At 42.2% G+C, this 16,091-nt stretch overlaps 1 protein-coding gene across 2 annotated transcripts; it reads left to right on the top strand.

The window, feature by feature from the left end:
- The first annotated feature begins 830 nt into the window (after positions 1–830).
- mknk2b (MAPK interacting serine/threonine kinase 2b) lies at positions 831–14,710 on the top strand. 2 transcript variants are annotated; one of them, XM_083970769.1, is made up of 14 exons: positions 831–937; positions 2,041–2,262; positions 2,719–2,806; positions 2,977–3,078; positions 3,225–3,322; positions 5,782–5,861; positions 6,074–6,147; positions 6,290–6,394; positions 6,718–6,773; positions 6,966–7,061; positions 10,643–10,837; positions 10,959–11,123; positions 11,236–11,276; positions 11,405–14,710. In XM_083970769.1, the coding sequence occupies exons 2-14, from the start codon at positions 2,212–2,214 to the stop codon at positions 11,676–11,678; spliced, it is 1,425 nt and encodes a 474-aa protein (XP_083826895.1). In that variant the 5' UTR covers positions 831–937; positions 2,041–2,211; the 3' UTR covers positions 11,679–14,710. The 2 variants fall into 2 exon arrangements, with proteins under 2 accessions (XP_083826895.1, XP_083826894.1); XM_083970768.1 differs by having other exon boundaries at positions 11,402–14,710.
- The last annotated feature ends 1,381 nt before the right edge of the window (positions 14,711–16,091 follow it).

The raw sequence follows: 16,091 nt of genomic DNA, 5'->3' as shown, positions 1-16,091 counted from the left end.
ACAGTCATTCATGCGCTGGGTGTGAGGGTAAAGTTTAGGGCATCATTGTAAATGCAAATGTTCCCATCTCAGAGACAACATAAAAGACAGAACGGAGTGGAGTTATGCCTGCGTATACGCTCTCTGTTTATTTAGCACAAAGCTGACTAATTTTTCCCTTCCATGGCTCTTTTTTCCTTTCTTTTTTTTTTCTATAATGCGGCAGTGACATGTGGTGACAGCAGCAGCTCTTGTTTTGATTCCTCCACCGTCATGCTGTAAACTGGTATATCTGGTCTGTCTTCCTCTCGTACATATCTCCCTCCGTCTCTGATGAGATCCACCATGCACCTTTCTCGTCAGAGCAGTTTGCAGGTGCTGATTGTGCCGACATGCACGTACTCGCCATTTCCACTTCTCCACACTCAGTCCCAATGCAATGCGGGGCCTCTGTAACAAAACAGTGCAGGGGGCCGCGTACCATTTCGATCCTCTACCCATTTTGTTTCATTGGGCTTCTTTAAAAAAAAAAAGTTATAATATCCAAAGGGCGATATCAAACTGTGTTTTGTCACGTTTTCCCTTATTTATTTCTTATTTCAAATTCTTTGTTTTTATTTTGAGTGTTTGTGGAGTTTATCCTGAGAAGTGGTGAAGAAGTGTGTGGTCGAAAGACGAAACGGAACCTTGCCACCACGTCTCTCTCTAGAAAGCACATGACCCTTCCAGTCTGTTAGAGGAGGAGGAGGGACTGAGAGGAAGAGGAGGAGGAGGAGGGAGGAGGCCGAGTGGGGCGGAGTCATTCAGGAGGTTATAAAACCACCCACGCCGTTGCTTCTTCGCCACCTTCCACGCACTTACTATCAGGCGTTTACCCCCCCTCGACCGTCCTCTGCGGCTGTTGAAGCAGTGGGTCAAACAACGACGCTAACACTGGAGCTGTAAAATCAACAACGGGGTGAGTACAAACAAAAAAAATACATTTGGATAGCAAAGTGGATATATATTTATATTTATTTTATTCACAACAGCATCGAAATGGGTGGATATAACCCGCATCTTGTGTACTCTAATCTGTCGCAACAATAACAATACATACAGCCAGGAATGCTAATGCACTGATTTCAGCTAAACGATGTTAAACGTTAAAACTATGGCAACTAGAATGATGTTCAGCTCGCGATTTAAAGTGCTCGCGCTTTGACCGTTATGCCTGTGGAGCATTTGAATATGAGCTAAACAAACGTTAGCCTCCCTGCTCTCATTGAAAATCTTCTCTGCTGCGTGGCTGTCCGACATATTTGCCTATCCCACCCAACCAACCTGTGGTATTGTAATGACTTTCTCTCGGTTGTATCCCCCTGAATTGGCTTTTTACTTATGTATTTATTTTTAAAGATGGCTACAAATAATCATACCGTTAAGCTGGAGGTGTGTGGCGTTGTGGTTTAGCTGTGGGTAAAAATGACAATAAGAATGACTCGTAGCACTGTGAGCTGTTGGTGAAGTCAACAACAGGGGTTGGTAAAACAAAAAACAAAAGTACATTTGGATTGTAAGGCGGATATGCATTTATTTTTTACAACAATATACTAACAGGTGAATTTAACCGCACGTTTCTAGTCTGTTGCAACACTGCTGTAGAGTTACAGCGTTAACTGTACAGTAGCTAACTGGCTAAACAAGGCATGATGAGCCGATAAATCACACCCAGTCTGAAGTAACGTTATTGTAATGACTTTCGCTAGGTTGTATTATCTAGATTGGCTTTTCTTTTTCTTCTATTTTAAAGATGGCTACAAATAAGCACACCGTTATTAACGCTGGATGTGGGTGGCGTAGTTGTTGGCTGTTGATTGTTTTTATTACCTTAACATGTGACGAACATCGGCTAACATGCTATCATTGGGGGGGCATTTTGCTTCTCTTAACTTTTACCTATTAAACTTGAATCTACTAGACTTGTTGGTGGATTGTGATGACCATTAACCCACGGCTAATGTTTTCAGGTAACGTGGGTTGCAAGTAACGCTGCGGTGTTTTGTTTTGTCCTCCACACAGGGCTCCCGTTTAAAGCGCCGCAGCAAGCTCACCAGCCAGCGCAGTGTGATCACTTGCGACTCTCTCTGAAACGACTTGTTTCGGAGAAGTGCAAATTGATATCCCCAAACCACTGCCGCCGCCGCATATCCACCAAAAAGGAATAAAATCCACCCCCAAATCGAAGCAAAAATGGTGCAAAATAAGATCACCGAAGTCACTGGATTCCACCGCTCTTTCAAGGTGAGATTTGTAGGCGATGTGCAATGCTACTGTCACGAGTTTGGTGAAGTCTCTATAATCGGAGCACATTTCTTAGCATGTATGCCAAAGGACTTTACCTTGCTATATATAAACACATCTGTTGCCCTCCCACGTCTTGTGGCTGACAAACGTGCCATGTGCCTGCTGGCACATGTATGCACAGTTAATGGAAGTATGACAGGAGAATAATGATAGCCAAGTATTAAAGATCTGCAAAAAAAAAAGCTTTTGAAATCACTTCTATACTATTGGGATAGACTTGGATGGTTGAATGTGCAGTCTCTACCTGTTGTTGTGAGTCATGTTTCAGTTTATGGTTGCAGAATGGCAGATAAAGGCCCTCTCTACAGTCATAAAAACAGTTGCTGCTCTCAGCAAAATAGTCAATTGATAACATGGCACTCCTTAATAACCCTTTCTGTTGTTGTCACCCAGGGCCAAAATCCCTTCGAATCAGACGACTTCACCAAAAATGGATCCCTTATTGATTCATCATTCAATTTTGATTCCTCCCCAAGACACGGTGAGGACTTTAGCTGTCCTTTTTTTATTTTTTTTATCTGTGACATATCATTGACCTAGTTAATCAACAGAGGCTTGTTTCTTCAATGTGGTATAGATAAATGTTTTCTTGGTGTTAAGTTTTTGTCTTCCCTCACAAGCACATTTTAATGTAGGCACTTGTTTTCACAGACATGCCTTCCAGCCAGCCTATTGACATCCCCGATGCCAAGAAGAGAAACAAGAAGAAAAAGCGTTGCCGGGCAACTGACAGTTTCTCTGGAAGATTTGAGGGTAAGAGCTTCTATTTCTAGTAGCATTATTTAATTGTACTGTCTTTTTAAAAACTCGGAAAAAACAAACCATTATCTGTATTATTCATAGCTTATTTATACTATTTGAATTAGTATAACTCTGACCTGTTTAATTCTCTACTACAGATGTCTATAGACTGCAAGAAGAGGTACTAGGAGAGGGTGCTTATGCCAGAGTGCAAACGTGCATCAACCTCATCACCAACAAAGAGTATGCTGTCAAGGTAAGACATTCTCACACACTTAAATTGATGAAAATATATATGGAAAAAACATGTTTAATACGTGAAGTCTTGATTGATTCCTGTGAGTCAGTGCACCTCTCTCACAAGTTTGTGAAAGTCGTCTTGCCATTTAGCACTTGGTTGCTATCTGTGTGGGCTACCATGGCCAGTGATTGGTATGGAGATGATACTTTTTCATGGCCGTGCTTGGAAATGCAGACTGCAAAATGAAAAGTCTTAATACACAGAAGGACCTTGTGCTGTGGAAGAGTTTTATGGAGGAAAGCTAGGTTATGAGATGTGTGTCATTGTGTTTATGCAGCGTTTGTTTCACTGGTAATTCTTTAGAAGTCTTGTTGAGGAAATTTCTGGTTCTGTGGCAGGATATGTCTTTTTTCACTCAGTTCAGCTCTCTATAGAGGATGTTTGCAGGCTCTCATCAGTATTATGCTTTTTTTTCTCCTTTTTTTTTTTGAGTGTGCAACACTAGCTGTTAGCAGCAGGCTCTTCCCCCTCAGTGTTTTTATAGTTTGTCAGCCTATCAGGAGGCTGGGCGGGACCTATCCACCCCTTTTTCTTTACTCCGACTGCCTACAGAGGACGCTGGTAGGGAGAACATTGTGTACTGGCAACTGTGCCAAAACAAAACCCACATCCAGAGGAAGGAGGGGGTACTGGGTGAGGGTTGTGACCTAGGGTGTTTACACTGCTTTGTTCTCCTTTTTGCACAGTACAGTTGTACTTTTTCTTTTTCTTCTCCAAGTGTAGTGTGTACTTGTAAATATGTGTCCTGATTTCTAGACACTTCCTTTTTTAAAAACTTTTATTTAAAAAGCTCATTTCCTCATTTTAGGCATAACAACTTTGTGAAATAGTATGATTTGCTGAAATGTAGAAAACTTGTTTTACTACTAGTTTTTAGCCCCATAAGCCAACGAGACACTGGACATAAACACCCATCTATCTTTTTACTGCTAAATAAATAAATGCTGCTGTTTGAAACAAACAGCTGACTGTCAAGGGTTGTTCACTACAGCACAAGTGTCTATATCGGTCCAGTTAATATTTCAGAGGAATTGGAGGACAGATCCTCTCATGTGACCAGGATCTGTTAGTATTGTTTACCCTGGGATGGCTTGGTAGATCCCTTGGGACTGCAGGTCTGGGGGAGGAGACACAGGGGTCGGCAGTTATTGGAGGTCATTTGGGAGTCGGGAGGGGGCTCAGACTGCTCTTGCCAGATGTCCTGTCTATCCCCTCCCCCTCCAGACAGGAGTTAGTTGCATGTGTGGACTCCTTGTGTTGCAATTGCAACAAAAGCCTCAGCAGCAGGGACAACACAGAAATCTGTGCAGTGCACACCTATCTGGAGGTTTAATTTGCTTTAAACCTATTATTTCACAACCCTGAGTTGATGTTTGAACCTGCAGTGTAGCTTAGCGACTTGTTTTGCAGCAGGCGATTTAGATAAACAGCCACAAATCTACCACCTCGCTAATAACCATCCACCCACTTAACATGTTGATAATGTGTTTTCCATCTGTGTTTTTGCAGCAGCTTCTCTTATCTGCATATCATTATCGGTGTGGGAGGTTTGTGTTGTGATCGGGAGAAAGTGACCTGATTGGAGGCCGTTTGTGCTGCTGACTCAGACTGGAACAGTGCAGAGGCTTTGGACTGCTCACAGGCCTCTTGTCTGTCCATTAATCCTAGACACACACTGTAACTCTGGCCCCACTGGGCTTCAATAGCAGCTGTAATCCAGCTACCAGGAAGAGAAACACGCACAGCCTCCCAAGCAGACAATAACCGACCACGGCTGGAAAATTCAGGCCTTTTGCTTTGGTGTCAGCAGTCTATCTTTCTGTCTCTTTTGGCAGGGCATCATGCAGCTGGTGGCCCCTCAGTGGTTTATTTCCAGGCAGCAAGTTATATTTGGAGAGCATTTTTTGTTGTTATCGTAAACAGTTTTGGATTAGCTCATGGAACCTTTCAAAGGATAGTGTAAGGACTCCTTAGAAGCACTTAAGATTTACATATGGGTCACACATGAAGGCTAAAAATAGAGACACTGCGACCCTTTGATTCTCATTCTCTTGTGTCCCTTCTTTGGCAGGCAACACTGAAAGTAGGTTAAACTATACTTGCATCTGTGTCACAGGGTGGGACAAATGTTAGCAAGCAGGAAAAACACAAGCTTGGTCTGGATGGACTGGACTGCTTAGGGCACTGAGTATGTAATCTATAATCTGGGCCATACCGCCTGCTCTACAGTAAACAACAGCCAGTGGTTGGGTTTTGTGACTTGCACATGATCCCTGTCTTTCTTGAGCCATGAGGGAAAACTAACAGAACTGTCCCTCCATACAGCTGCTGTGGAAAATCTGACGGTTAGACTCATTTGTTTTGTGGTCTATATTTAGATGATGTGGCTCAACCTTTACATTGCTCTGTTGCAGATCATCGAGAAAAGACCAGGTCACAGCCGCAGCCGTGTCTTCCGTGAGGTTGAAATGCTTTACCAGTGCCAGGGTCACAGGTAAATGACCTTCTGTCATGACCAGCTAATCATAATGCCACCTGATGAATTTATGGAGACAGTACGGCAGACTGAGCGACCTAATTTGTGCTGCATCTTATTAATCCTCTTACTCTATCAGGCAGAAATCACAGGGAACTGTCAGTCGACATGTATTGACATGCTTACATCTGACTCATGGTGCTTTTTTTTTTTTTTTTGGTTTTATGAAGGAACATCCTGGAGCTGGTGGAGTTCTTTGAGGAGGAAGACAAATTCTACCTGGTGTTTGAAAAGCTCAGAGGAGGTTGGTGAATTATAGCTCCTTGGCCTTTTTGTTTATTTTACCCTCTGTCGTTAGGTTGTAACCAGTTGTCTGTGTATGAAAATGTTTACATTTCATACTTTTTCCCTGTAGACTGAGCCAATATGCTTTCCCCCCCATTTAGGGTCAGTCTTGGCACACATTCACAAGAGGCAGCACTTCAGTGAGCAGGAAGCCAGTGTTGTCGTGCAGGACATTGCCAGCGCGCTGGATTTCCTGCATAACAAGGGTAAGACCGCTTGTCCAAAATAGCAAGCAGTAAAATGACTATTAATTAACACCAAAGTGGTAACAAATCCTAATGGTTTATGTGTGCCATGAAATGTCTTTTGATACAGCAGTCAGGAACTGATGCCATATCTTACTGTAGCAAAAACGGAGCATGTTCAAGTAGCCTGGCCAAGGCACACACGGCCAATCGGCCAGATGTTAGATTTCTTTTTAACTGCAGAAAATGTCCACTGTTTTAAATTGACATTAAAACTGTTTGTGATAATATGGCCACACCTAATGAATAAAGAAAAGTGATTGATTGTTTTCATTATTTTGTAGGAATGGCACATAGAGACCTGAAACCTGAAAACATTCTCTGTGAGCGTGCGGACAAGGTGAGTGAATAGTAAACATGTTTTGGCTCAGGTGATTCAAAGGGCAATTGTGCTGATAAAGTGTGATAAGTTTTTCTAAGATTGTTTTATGAACCCTTAGTGATGATAAAGGACAGCAGAAATATCTGGCACCTTCTACTTTACAGTTACAAAATGAATTTGACTTATTCTCAACCTGTTTGTCTTTGTCAGATTTCCCCGGTCAAGATCTGTGACTTTGACTTGGGAAGTGGGATCAAGTTGAATAGCGACAGCTCACCCATCTCCACCCCTGAGCTCCTCACTCCTGTAAGTCCAGCAAGTTGAAATACTTTTACATGGAAAACTGTTACTGAAGAGAAATGTCTGAAATATACACATGCAACGATCTGTCATAGTCGTGATCACGTTTTCCTAAACGGTGATTTGCTTCCTTGTTGACGATAAGACATAGTGATATCAGGCTGTAAAACGGTATCAAATCCACTGTGCTGGTTAACCATTGGGCCATTGTCAGTGGTGTCAGCTGCAGGCCGGCCTGCTGATTGGAAGAGAAAATGCCCTCTTTGAGGTTAAGGTAGTTCAGTGTTTGGGCAGTTTCCCTGAAATGTTGCCATGGATTGCTTCCTGAACGTCCCTGCCAAGCAGCGATTGCCCTCCCTTATCCTGCTGAAGTATCGTCAACGATAGATATCCCTCGGTTTAATGACCACGTCCTGTTGCTTATCACTTGTAAACACCGAGGCCCGTGAGTTGGGTGGGGGTGGGGTTTGGGGTTATGGCCGTTTAACCCCCCTGCTGTCGTCACAACACAAAGCAAATCCTCTGAACGGTGCCCAGAACAGCATAAAGTGGGACACTCGCAAACCCTCAAAGAGGAATGGTAATGTCGAACTGGCAAGCTCTCCACTTGTGTCAACAAAATACTCTGTTGGTTGTCTGGGGGCTGGATGGATGGATCAGAGCAGGTGAAGGATAGAGGTTTAGCCTGCAGGAATGTGGTGGGGTGGGTAGGGGGTTTTCTACACTGGTGGTAACTTCATCTTCCTGTAGCAGAACTAATGGACAGGGAGCCCATCCCTAGACTATTTTGAAGGGGGAGATAGTTTTGTGGCCACGAAGCCTCACGTGTTTAGTCTACGTGGATTTCAAAGCAGGGGCCTGAATGATTGTCCGTTTTGGTGCAGTGACCTCCAACTAGTTTGTCTTTTAATGCTTTCATAAGTATTAAATGGCCAAGACCTAAATCAGTGTGATGATTTTCAGTAAAAGGAAAAAAGAAAAGTTGATGCTTGAGGACAGGACTCGATGTGATAGCCTTGGTTTATAATAAGACTGCAGCAGAGAACACACTGTGACTTATACAAGGTCTGTGTCCTGTGGTATGAAGAAGTTACAATGAAACCAAAACACACACACTCGTTTCCCTTTTTTTTCTCTCCCTCTCTCTCTGTGGTATGAGAGAGAAAAACATCCACCCTCTCTTCTGTTTAGTCTCCGCCCAGTGGCCCCAACTGTGGCTTGTGCTGGTCTGCGCTTTTTCTTTATGTTCTTTATACAAAGGCTGTGCATAAGGCTTGTTCTAGAATTTTTTTTTTTTTTTTACTCTTGCCCCCCCCTCCTACACCTAGCAACTGGGATCTGATTGGCTGAGCAGTGGAAGGGGGGAGGGTAACTGGGAGGGGACAAACACACCAGTCTGCTCATGCGCTCTGGCTTGTTTTCTTTGCCTTGATCACAGGAACAATGTTATCTGATTTTCATCTCACTATTGGCACTCTCACCCTGCCCCCTCATTTGCTCACATTCCTACAGTTGCTCTTGCACAACATAAATGTGGTTGTGCATTTTATTGCTTAAGATCTGGATCATGTTGAATCATCTTTGCCAAGGACAGTTGGAAATGTATCTTTTTACTTTGTGTGTGTGCGCTGCAGTGTAACCATCAGGAATTTAAGGAAGAAGAGAAGGACCTTTCTAGGAAAAAGCTAATTTTAGTTTACTAAGAAGAACACCGCACAAGTGACTGCCTGCCATCGGCTTGGCATGAAATAAATCTGACTGTTCAGATTTCATATCCCGTGTGCAGCAGTAGTGAACTGGGTGCAACTGCAACCTGAAGACATGACACGACACATCACACCACACCAGCAGCTTAGACGGTAAAAAAAAAAAAAAAAAAGCCCCGTCTATTTGTACATGTATGGCTGCATGACGACAGAGCAGGTTCGCTTCCTGTAAGCCTCTTCAGATAATCCTATAGTTTACAAACAGCAGAGGTGTGTGTGTCATCAGCGTGTCGGTGTGGCCTGACTAGTCACATGGTTTCAGGAAAGTCCCAGGTTGCGGTGCCAACCAATCATCATCACGTGGTGATAGCAGCTGATTAGCTCACTATCTGCATCTTACAGGAAGGTTTGAGGAGGATGTGACTTGTGCAAGTTGCAAGGTGTTTGCAACAGCTGCAATTGGAGAAAAAAAAAAGTGAGTTCAAGGTCTGTGTCGGAGCCATGATTGCTGTTCATTGCTCTCAGTTGCAGGCAGCCCTTTTAATCCTGACTAGTCTTTGGTTGGCTGTATGTTTAGGTGGCTTTTTAAACAAGATTAGCCTTGATAACTGTGTCATAGCACAAGTATCAAATGACCTTTTTGAGTTTCAAGACACCTTTTGTAGGCAAACATATCTCTCCTCTGTGCCAGTGTTTATTTCTCTGTGTGTGGCAGGCAGCAGTATTTGGCCTGGATCCCTGGGAGCGTGTCTGTGGAGGCACTCGCCCCAGACGTGATGATGATGTTGTTGAAAATGTGGGGGTTGGGGTTTTCTCTCCCACAGAAGCGGCTTTGTCTGAGATTCCTGTGCAGCAAATTTCATTACATAAGGGTGCAGCAAGGGTGGAGGTGGAGTTAGGAGACAGCTGGGATGTGGTGCAGGGACACAATAGATGCCTGCACAATGTAAACATCCACCTCCACTGACCAGATGGGTTCGCCAGGATATTTTACAATTACTTTAAAACAATGCAATTGGTGGTTGATGTTGTAGTTTTAAAATAAAAAACGGATGAATAGCACAGGTATTCTCAGAGCAGGTTCTCAGGATTTATACCAGATGTTTTTTTGTTAGGATTCTTGTGTCCTAACTCTCTACTTGACCCAGGTTTTCAGCTCATTAGTACAAGTGAATAGAATAGGGCAGCAGTATCTACAACCATGTGTGCCCTGTTGAACCAGCAACCTGCTCCTCTTTTCTGTTCCTAAAGCATTAAAACAGCATTTGGTGTTTGTTTCCAAAGTTATGTAACTATCGAGGGCTCAGCCCAGTCTCTGCAGGACAGCCAATCCTCTTTTCTCTGCTCAGTGTTTGGCCTAATTTCTTTCTTAGCTACATAACAAGGCCCCCGTCAGAGCTGAGCCCATCTAGTTCAGCCTGGCTTGTGTACAGCTGGATGGTCAAAGCAGTGACTCACTGCTTTTACCTACCCACACCAACCTGCCTCATTATAGCCCAGCCATCTCTCTCTTCTTCTTCTCTTTTTTTCCCCTCCGTCCTTGGTTTGCCTTCATACACAATGTTCCTGCTTAGAGTCCTTAAACCATTAAAAGGCAGAGAAACAGTTTAGTACATTTTGTAAGAATCATCCCTGCAGATAATAAGCATGTGACTGTCACGCCGACCACCACTGCACAGCCCCAGAGTTTGCCCAGAGCTTAAAGAGTTTCAACCACGAGGTCAGATCAGCTGAATGAAGGAATGTGGATGGCAGCCAGGAGGAACGAAAGAACCTGTGTTTACCCCCTTTTTCTGCTGTGGTTTGTTTTTTTCCATGTCTTGTCAACCTCAGGGTGGCTGACGAAAACCTGTTTTTTTTGTTCCCTTTGTCTCTTCACAGTGTGGTTCAGCAGAGTACATGGCACCTGAGGTGGTTGAAGCCTTCAGCGAGGAGGCTACAATCTACGACAAGCGCTGTGACCTGTGGAGCCTTGGAGTCATCCTCTACATCATGCTGAGTGGCTACCCACCCTTTGTAGGTCGCTGTGGAGGTGACTGTGGCTGGGAACTGGGGGAACCCTGCCACACCTGCCAGGTAAACACCGGACACACCCATCGCTTCATCTTTCTTTATCTTGTACAGGATGTTGGTGAAACTTGAGCACTGTCAGTTTAATGTAACTCATAGTAAATGTTTATGTCCTTTTTATGTCCAGAACACTTTATTCGAAAGTATCCAGGAAGGAAAATACGAGTTCCCAGCGAAGGACTGGGCTCACATCTCCTTAAGTGCCAAAGACCTAATATCCAAACTTCTGGTTCGGGACGCCAAACACCGCATGAGTGCCAGACAGGTGCTGCAGCACCCCTGGGTGCAGGGGGTAAGTGTAAAACCACAATGCCAGCTGTTCATATTTTTGGCACATTTTTGTTGTGTTTTTTGAGAGTTTTGTTTCTAGTCAATAAACATTTTTATCTTTTTTTTTCATCCAGGGTGCATCTGACACTTTGCCAACATCCATCTTGCATCAGAGGTGAGAGAACATTTACAGAGTTGTAGCTCCAGAAGACTTTGTTCCTTCTGGCACTTATACATCTGCAAATTTATCCATGTACATTGTTCACATTTTGACCGCTTTTGTCTTTCATCTTTGTCAAGCAGAACCAGCAATGCCAGGGATCTGACATTCTTTGCTGACAAAGCCATGGCTGTGAACCGGCAGCTGGCTGAACAGGACGACATGGAAGATCAGCAGCAGCAGGAAGTCCCGTTTGTCGTCACTGCTACTGGCTCCTCCATGCGCCTCTCTCCTCCTTCCAACTCCAAGCTGGCCAAGCGCAGGCAGCGAGGCAGCCAACCCAAGGGAGGGCCCGTCTCTGCTGCGGAGCTCCGTCAGCTCTTGGCCCCTCTGGTTATTGTGGGAGACTGTGCCTGAAGTTGGTCGGCCCTGACCTCCAACCATCCGTTTAGATTCAAGTCCAGATCTACGACTCCCTGAGACTCTCCCTCCCCAGTTCTGGCCCCTCTCTTTGACGCTAGTTGGCCTTGGTTCCTCTGCCATTAGGCTTTATTGCCTCTCTTTAAAGGGAGATGCTGCTTGCAGCCCTTCCTCTAAATGCCTTCTGCCCTTCTGCAGCACTTCTGAAGCACATTAGCCCAGGGCCTGCATATAGCAAAACACACAAATATGTGCACGTCCAGGTTGGGGAGGAGGGCCAGTTAATGATTATTAGGGGAGAGAGAAGTATTTTTGTTTTTGTTCTTTTTGTCATACAACTCAGTTCAGAAGAAATCAGAACACTTATCTTTGAAACTAAGCTCAGACACCAAAGGACAACCTGTTGTGCTGCTCCCATGTTACAACTGGATCCACTGTGAATTAAGTTATCTGGAATGTTCTCTTTGCCTGTATGTGTATGCATGAATGGTCCATCTGCAGATACGTACAAGCTTATGCAATATGCCAAGATGAAGGCTGTTCCTGTCTCGAAGGGATTCAGTATAAGGGGCTGGAAGGGCTGGAAGCCAATGCTGTCTGTGCCTGGTGCGGTCCATTTTGTGGCTGGGGACACCTCAAAGATTTTTTTTTCTTTTCTTTCCTTCATTTAAGATAAATTCCTCAACTGAGCCTCCTCTGTAAATGTCTGAGAGATGAAACACTCATCCCGGCCTGGTGGCAATGCACTTAATGCTCTGAAAGCAAAGAATGTTTGTCTGTACGCAGCCAGCCATGACTCACTGTTGCACCAATTCATACAGTTTGTTATACATATATATCTATATAAAGCCAAATTATCATTGGCCACACCGTTCAGTGTTTGACACCATCAGGCAAGTCTAATAGTATTGAATTAAACTATGATGCATGGCTGCCCCAAAACGACTTTGAAGCTCGCTCTGAAGTCTAGCTGGTATTGTTGGTAGAGGATGACTACAGTAATGTTAGATGCAAAGTCAGTTGTAAAGAACAGACGTGTCCCCTTGCCACAACCAGAACTTGTTTTTGTTTTTTCTTTCTTTTTTTGTAAGATTTTTTTCTTTTACAATTCAATTTATGCTCAAGATCTAACCTTAAATATTTGGCAGTAAACGTTAGAGCTCCTATCAGGGGTTTGAAAAAGCACATTTTGGCCAATGCGACCCGAGTGTCATTTCTTGATCAAAAACATTTATTTGGACCACCATTTTTTTTTTCTTTTTTTTTTTCTTTTTCCAGGGTTCACCAATATCTTGCTTCTCAAGAGATGCACCCATTTAAAAATGACATAAATTCTCTTTAACAAAATAAGAGGCAGATGAGATTTTTCAAAAAATAAAATAAAAAAAGCAACGTTTAAAAAAGGAAAAACATTCCACAAAAAAGAAAAACAAAAAAAAAAGTCTTCCAACAATGTGTAGCTGTACTAAGTTTACTTTATTTTTCATGTTTGAAAACTCCATGTTGATGTGCCACACTGATTTTTTTTTTTTTTTTTTTTTTTTTTTTTTTCCTTCCCTTTTTTTTGTATGGCTGTTAATAAGCTTATATTTTCTATATGGTGTTTTTCATTCAGGTGCTGTTCAGTTCAGGTGAAACACCGGATGTTTTCCTTTAAGTTTTTTTTTTTAATGTTTTGTGTTTTTAAAAGTTCAGAGTATGTGGTCGTGTATGATGAGGTGAGAGACGATGGAAAGAAGAGTTTGTTTCGTTGATCTGGAGCGTTCATGCCCAGTGAAGGCAAGTTTTTTTTTTTAATTTTTTCTTTTTCTTTTTAAAAAAATGTCTAAGAGTTGGCAATTTTTTTTTTTTTTTCTTCTATTCTTTTTTTTTTTGTCGTTATTGTTCAGATTAAGTTAAAGCTCATTGTGAAACTGACAGGTAATGGACTGGTGATGAGGTGGTCTCACAACACTGTAGCCATTTCACCAAAGAAGGTTCAAGTCATGACATTGAACATGCGATCCATCACCTTAGCAGTGAGAAGTGGGGAACTTCTGATTGTCCATGTCCTGTTGCCAGCACTGCAGCAACGGTACTCTGGAAATGGTGTCAAAGGACCCATTGTGTTGATAATAGGACACTGTAATAGTTCTAAAAATACCTTTCTACAGATGCATCGTTATGGGGTTTTATGTCTTATAATAAGACTTACTTGAATTTGTGTATGCAGCTGTTTATTCTCCGTTTGGGAAACTACTTTGCTATCAGTAATCTCAAAAGCATTAAGCTGATGATTAAGGCAATCTTGGGGATTTAAAATACCTATACAGTTCAGTATTCTGCCTTTTTCTCCCTTTTGAGCATCACACAAGTTAGTCCCTACTTTTTTGATAGGGTTGGATACTCAGAAACGCACAGACTTTGGCCATACTCTGTAATATCCTGAACGGAATATATATGAGTTCTCTTGGTCATGACCATTTCTACTTTTTGTCAAATGGCAGTATCTTTCTGGACTGCCTTTTATTGGGGATAACGGGACAAAGTGATATCTTCAAGCCTAACAACTTTTATATTGTATGTCATTTTGACGTAAAGAAGTGTTAAAATTTCAGTCATTCATTCATTGATTCATTCAAATGGACAGTTCATCATCAACTTCCCCACAATTTGAATGTAGCCCTGCAAAGGCAAAAAGCATTTACACAATCCAGCAACAACCGACCACATGTTTTATGAACAGTTCATTTCATGGACGTGGCGTGGGGGTTATTCTGTCTGAATTGATACAGTCCTCAAAACATTATCTGATGTTAACACTGTCTGAATCGCCCCAAACCCACTGTGTTCATTCGGGAAGAAATCTGAAATAAATACATCCTTTAAAAGTACAAAAAGAAAAAAAATATTTTGATTTAAAATAAGCACTTTACTGTGCCATGTGAATGATTGCAGTTCACTCAAGGCAACATTTATGACAGTTGCAGATTTTTGTATTGTTTTTCTAAAAAAAAAAAAAAAAAAATGCAATAAAATGTTTTGAACTACACATTCGTCCGTCTGGTCACTGTATCGTCTCAATATTTAGTCTGAAGGCCATAAAGGTTGAAGTGAAAACAGCTGTACTTTTCCAGGTATGAGCTGCTCCCTCCTGTATCACTAGTTTCACATTAACCCGCAGCCTTATCGCTCGGCTGAGGCCGTGTTCGTCTGATTCAGTGCTGTAAATCCTTTTATCAGTAACACTCCCTGATATCTGAGCTGTCTATGTCACATATGTCCTTGGTGGATGGTAAATATGAGCTCACTTGTTTTCTCTCTCACACACACAGACACACAACTGAAATGTGACGGTACTTTCACCTTGCATTAGTCATGCTGAGAGCGTGGCTGTAGGGGCGCTGCTCTGCTCTACAGCTACTCATTCCCAATGTGATGAGACTGATGCAACCTGCTGCAAGAGCTGCAGCTCCTGTAAGTCACCTCCTGGTCTCCCTGGAGATAAAAAAAAAGAAAACCCACACTTCTGCTGAATTGACAAAGTGCCAGTGTATAATTTCAAGGCTAATACAAGTCAGGATTAGTCATCCTGTGGTTAAAATCAGCTGTGTAGCCTGAAATAATGTCACTGGGAATATTTACTGGTATTACCTCAAGGAAGTAAAAATAAGTTGGGTATGGTTTAATGTGAATCTTAAAGTGACAAGCAATGAAGAGAATAGTCATGGCTAATATAAGATGAATGAATAAAGACAATAATAACGATGATGACCTCAGATATGTGAGTCACTGACCTACTGATAAGGACCACGACTCATGATTAGTTTCACTGTCACTTAATCTGCTGATTATTTATTTATATACTGGTAATTAATGTTTCTTCGTCTATGAAACAATAAAAATAGATTCTTAAAGCTTCAGATAACCTGTTTCATCTGACCAACAGTACAAAACTCATTTATTTTTTACATGTTTAAAAAATATGTGATACATTAAAAAAGCAAATGACACATTAGCCAACAGCCGGAGCCAGCGAATACATACCATTTAATTTGCAGTTCTTTAATCAACTAAATGTTTTAGTTATCACTGTAAACATTTATTTTCTACACTTTACACAGAGACAAATGACAGGGTTCAAATCACAAGGAACATAAAAGAAAAAGGAGGAAAAAAAGCAGTCCATTGCATAACTTCTATTTCAGCACTGCTAACGTCATGAGGCAGGAGGAAATTAAATGATGCAACAGCAGAGCGTTTTCTGTACAAACTCCAGCAAAACATGTGTGGTCGCTGAGTGACTCTACGGACATTTATCTCCCTCTGGTGGCTGCATATTTAATCACACTGTCAATATTGAAATTAAAAATGCATCCTCATGGTGTTTAATTAGAGATAAACGAATCTAAATTAATACAAATACAGGAG

Source organism: Trachurus trachurus (genome assembly GCF_905171665.1).
Source record: "Trachurus trachurus genome assembly, chromosome: 4".
NCBI lineage: Eukaryota > Metazoa > Chordata > Actinopteri > Carangiformes > Carangidae > Trachurus > Trachurus trachurus.
The sequence above is the reverse complement of the archived record's forward strand: the minus strand, read 5'-3'. Positions and strand labels throughout refer to the sequence as shown.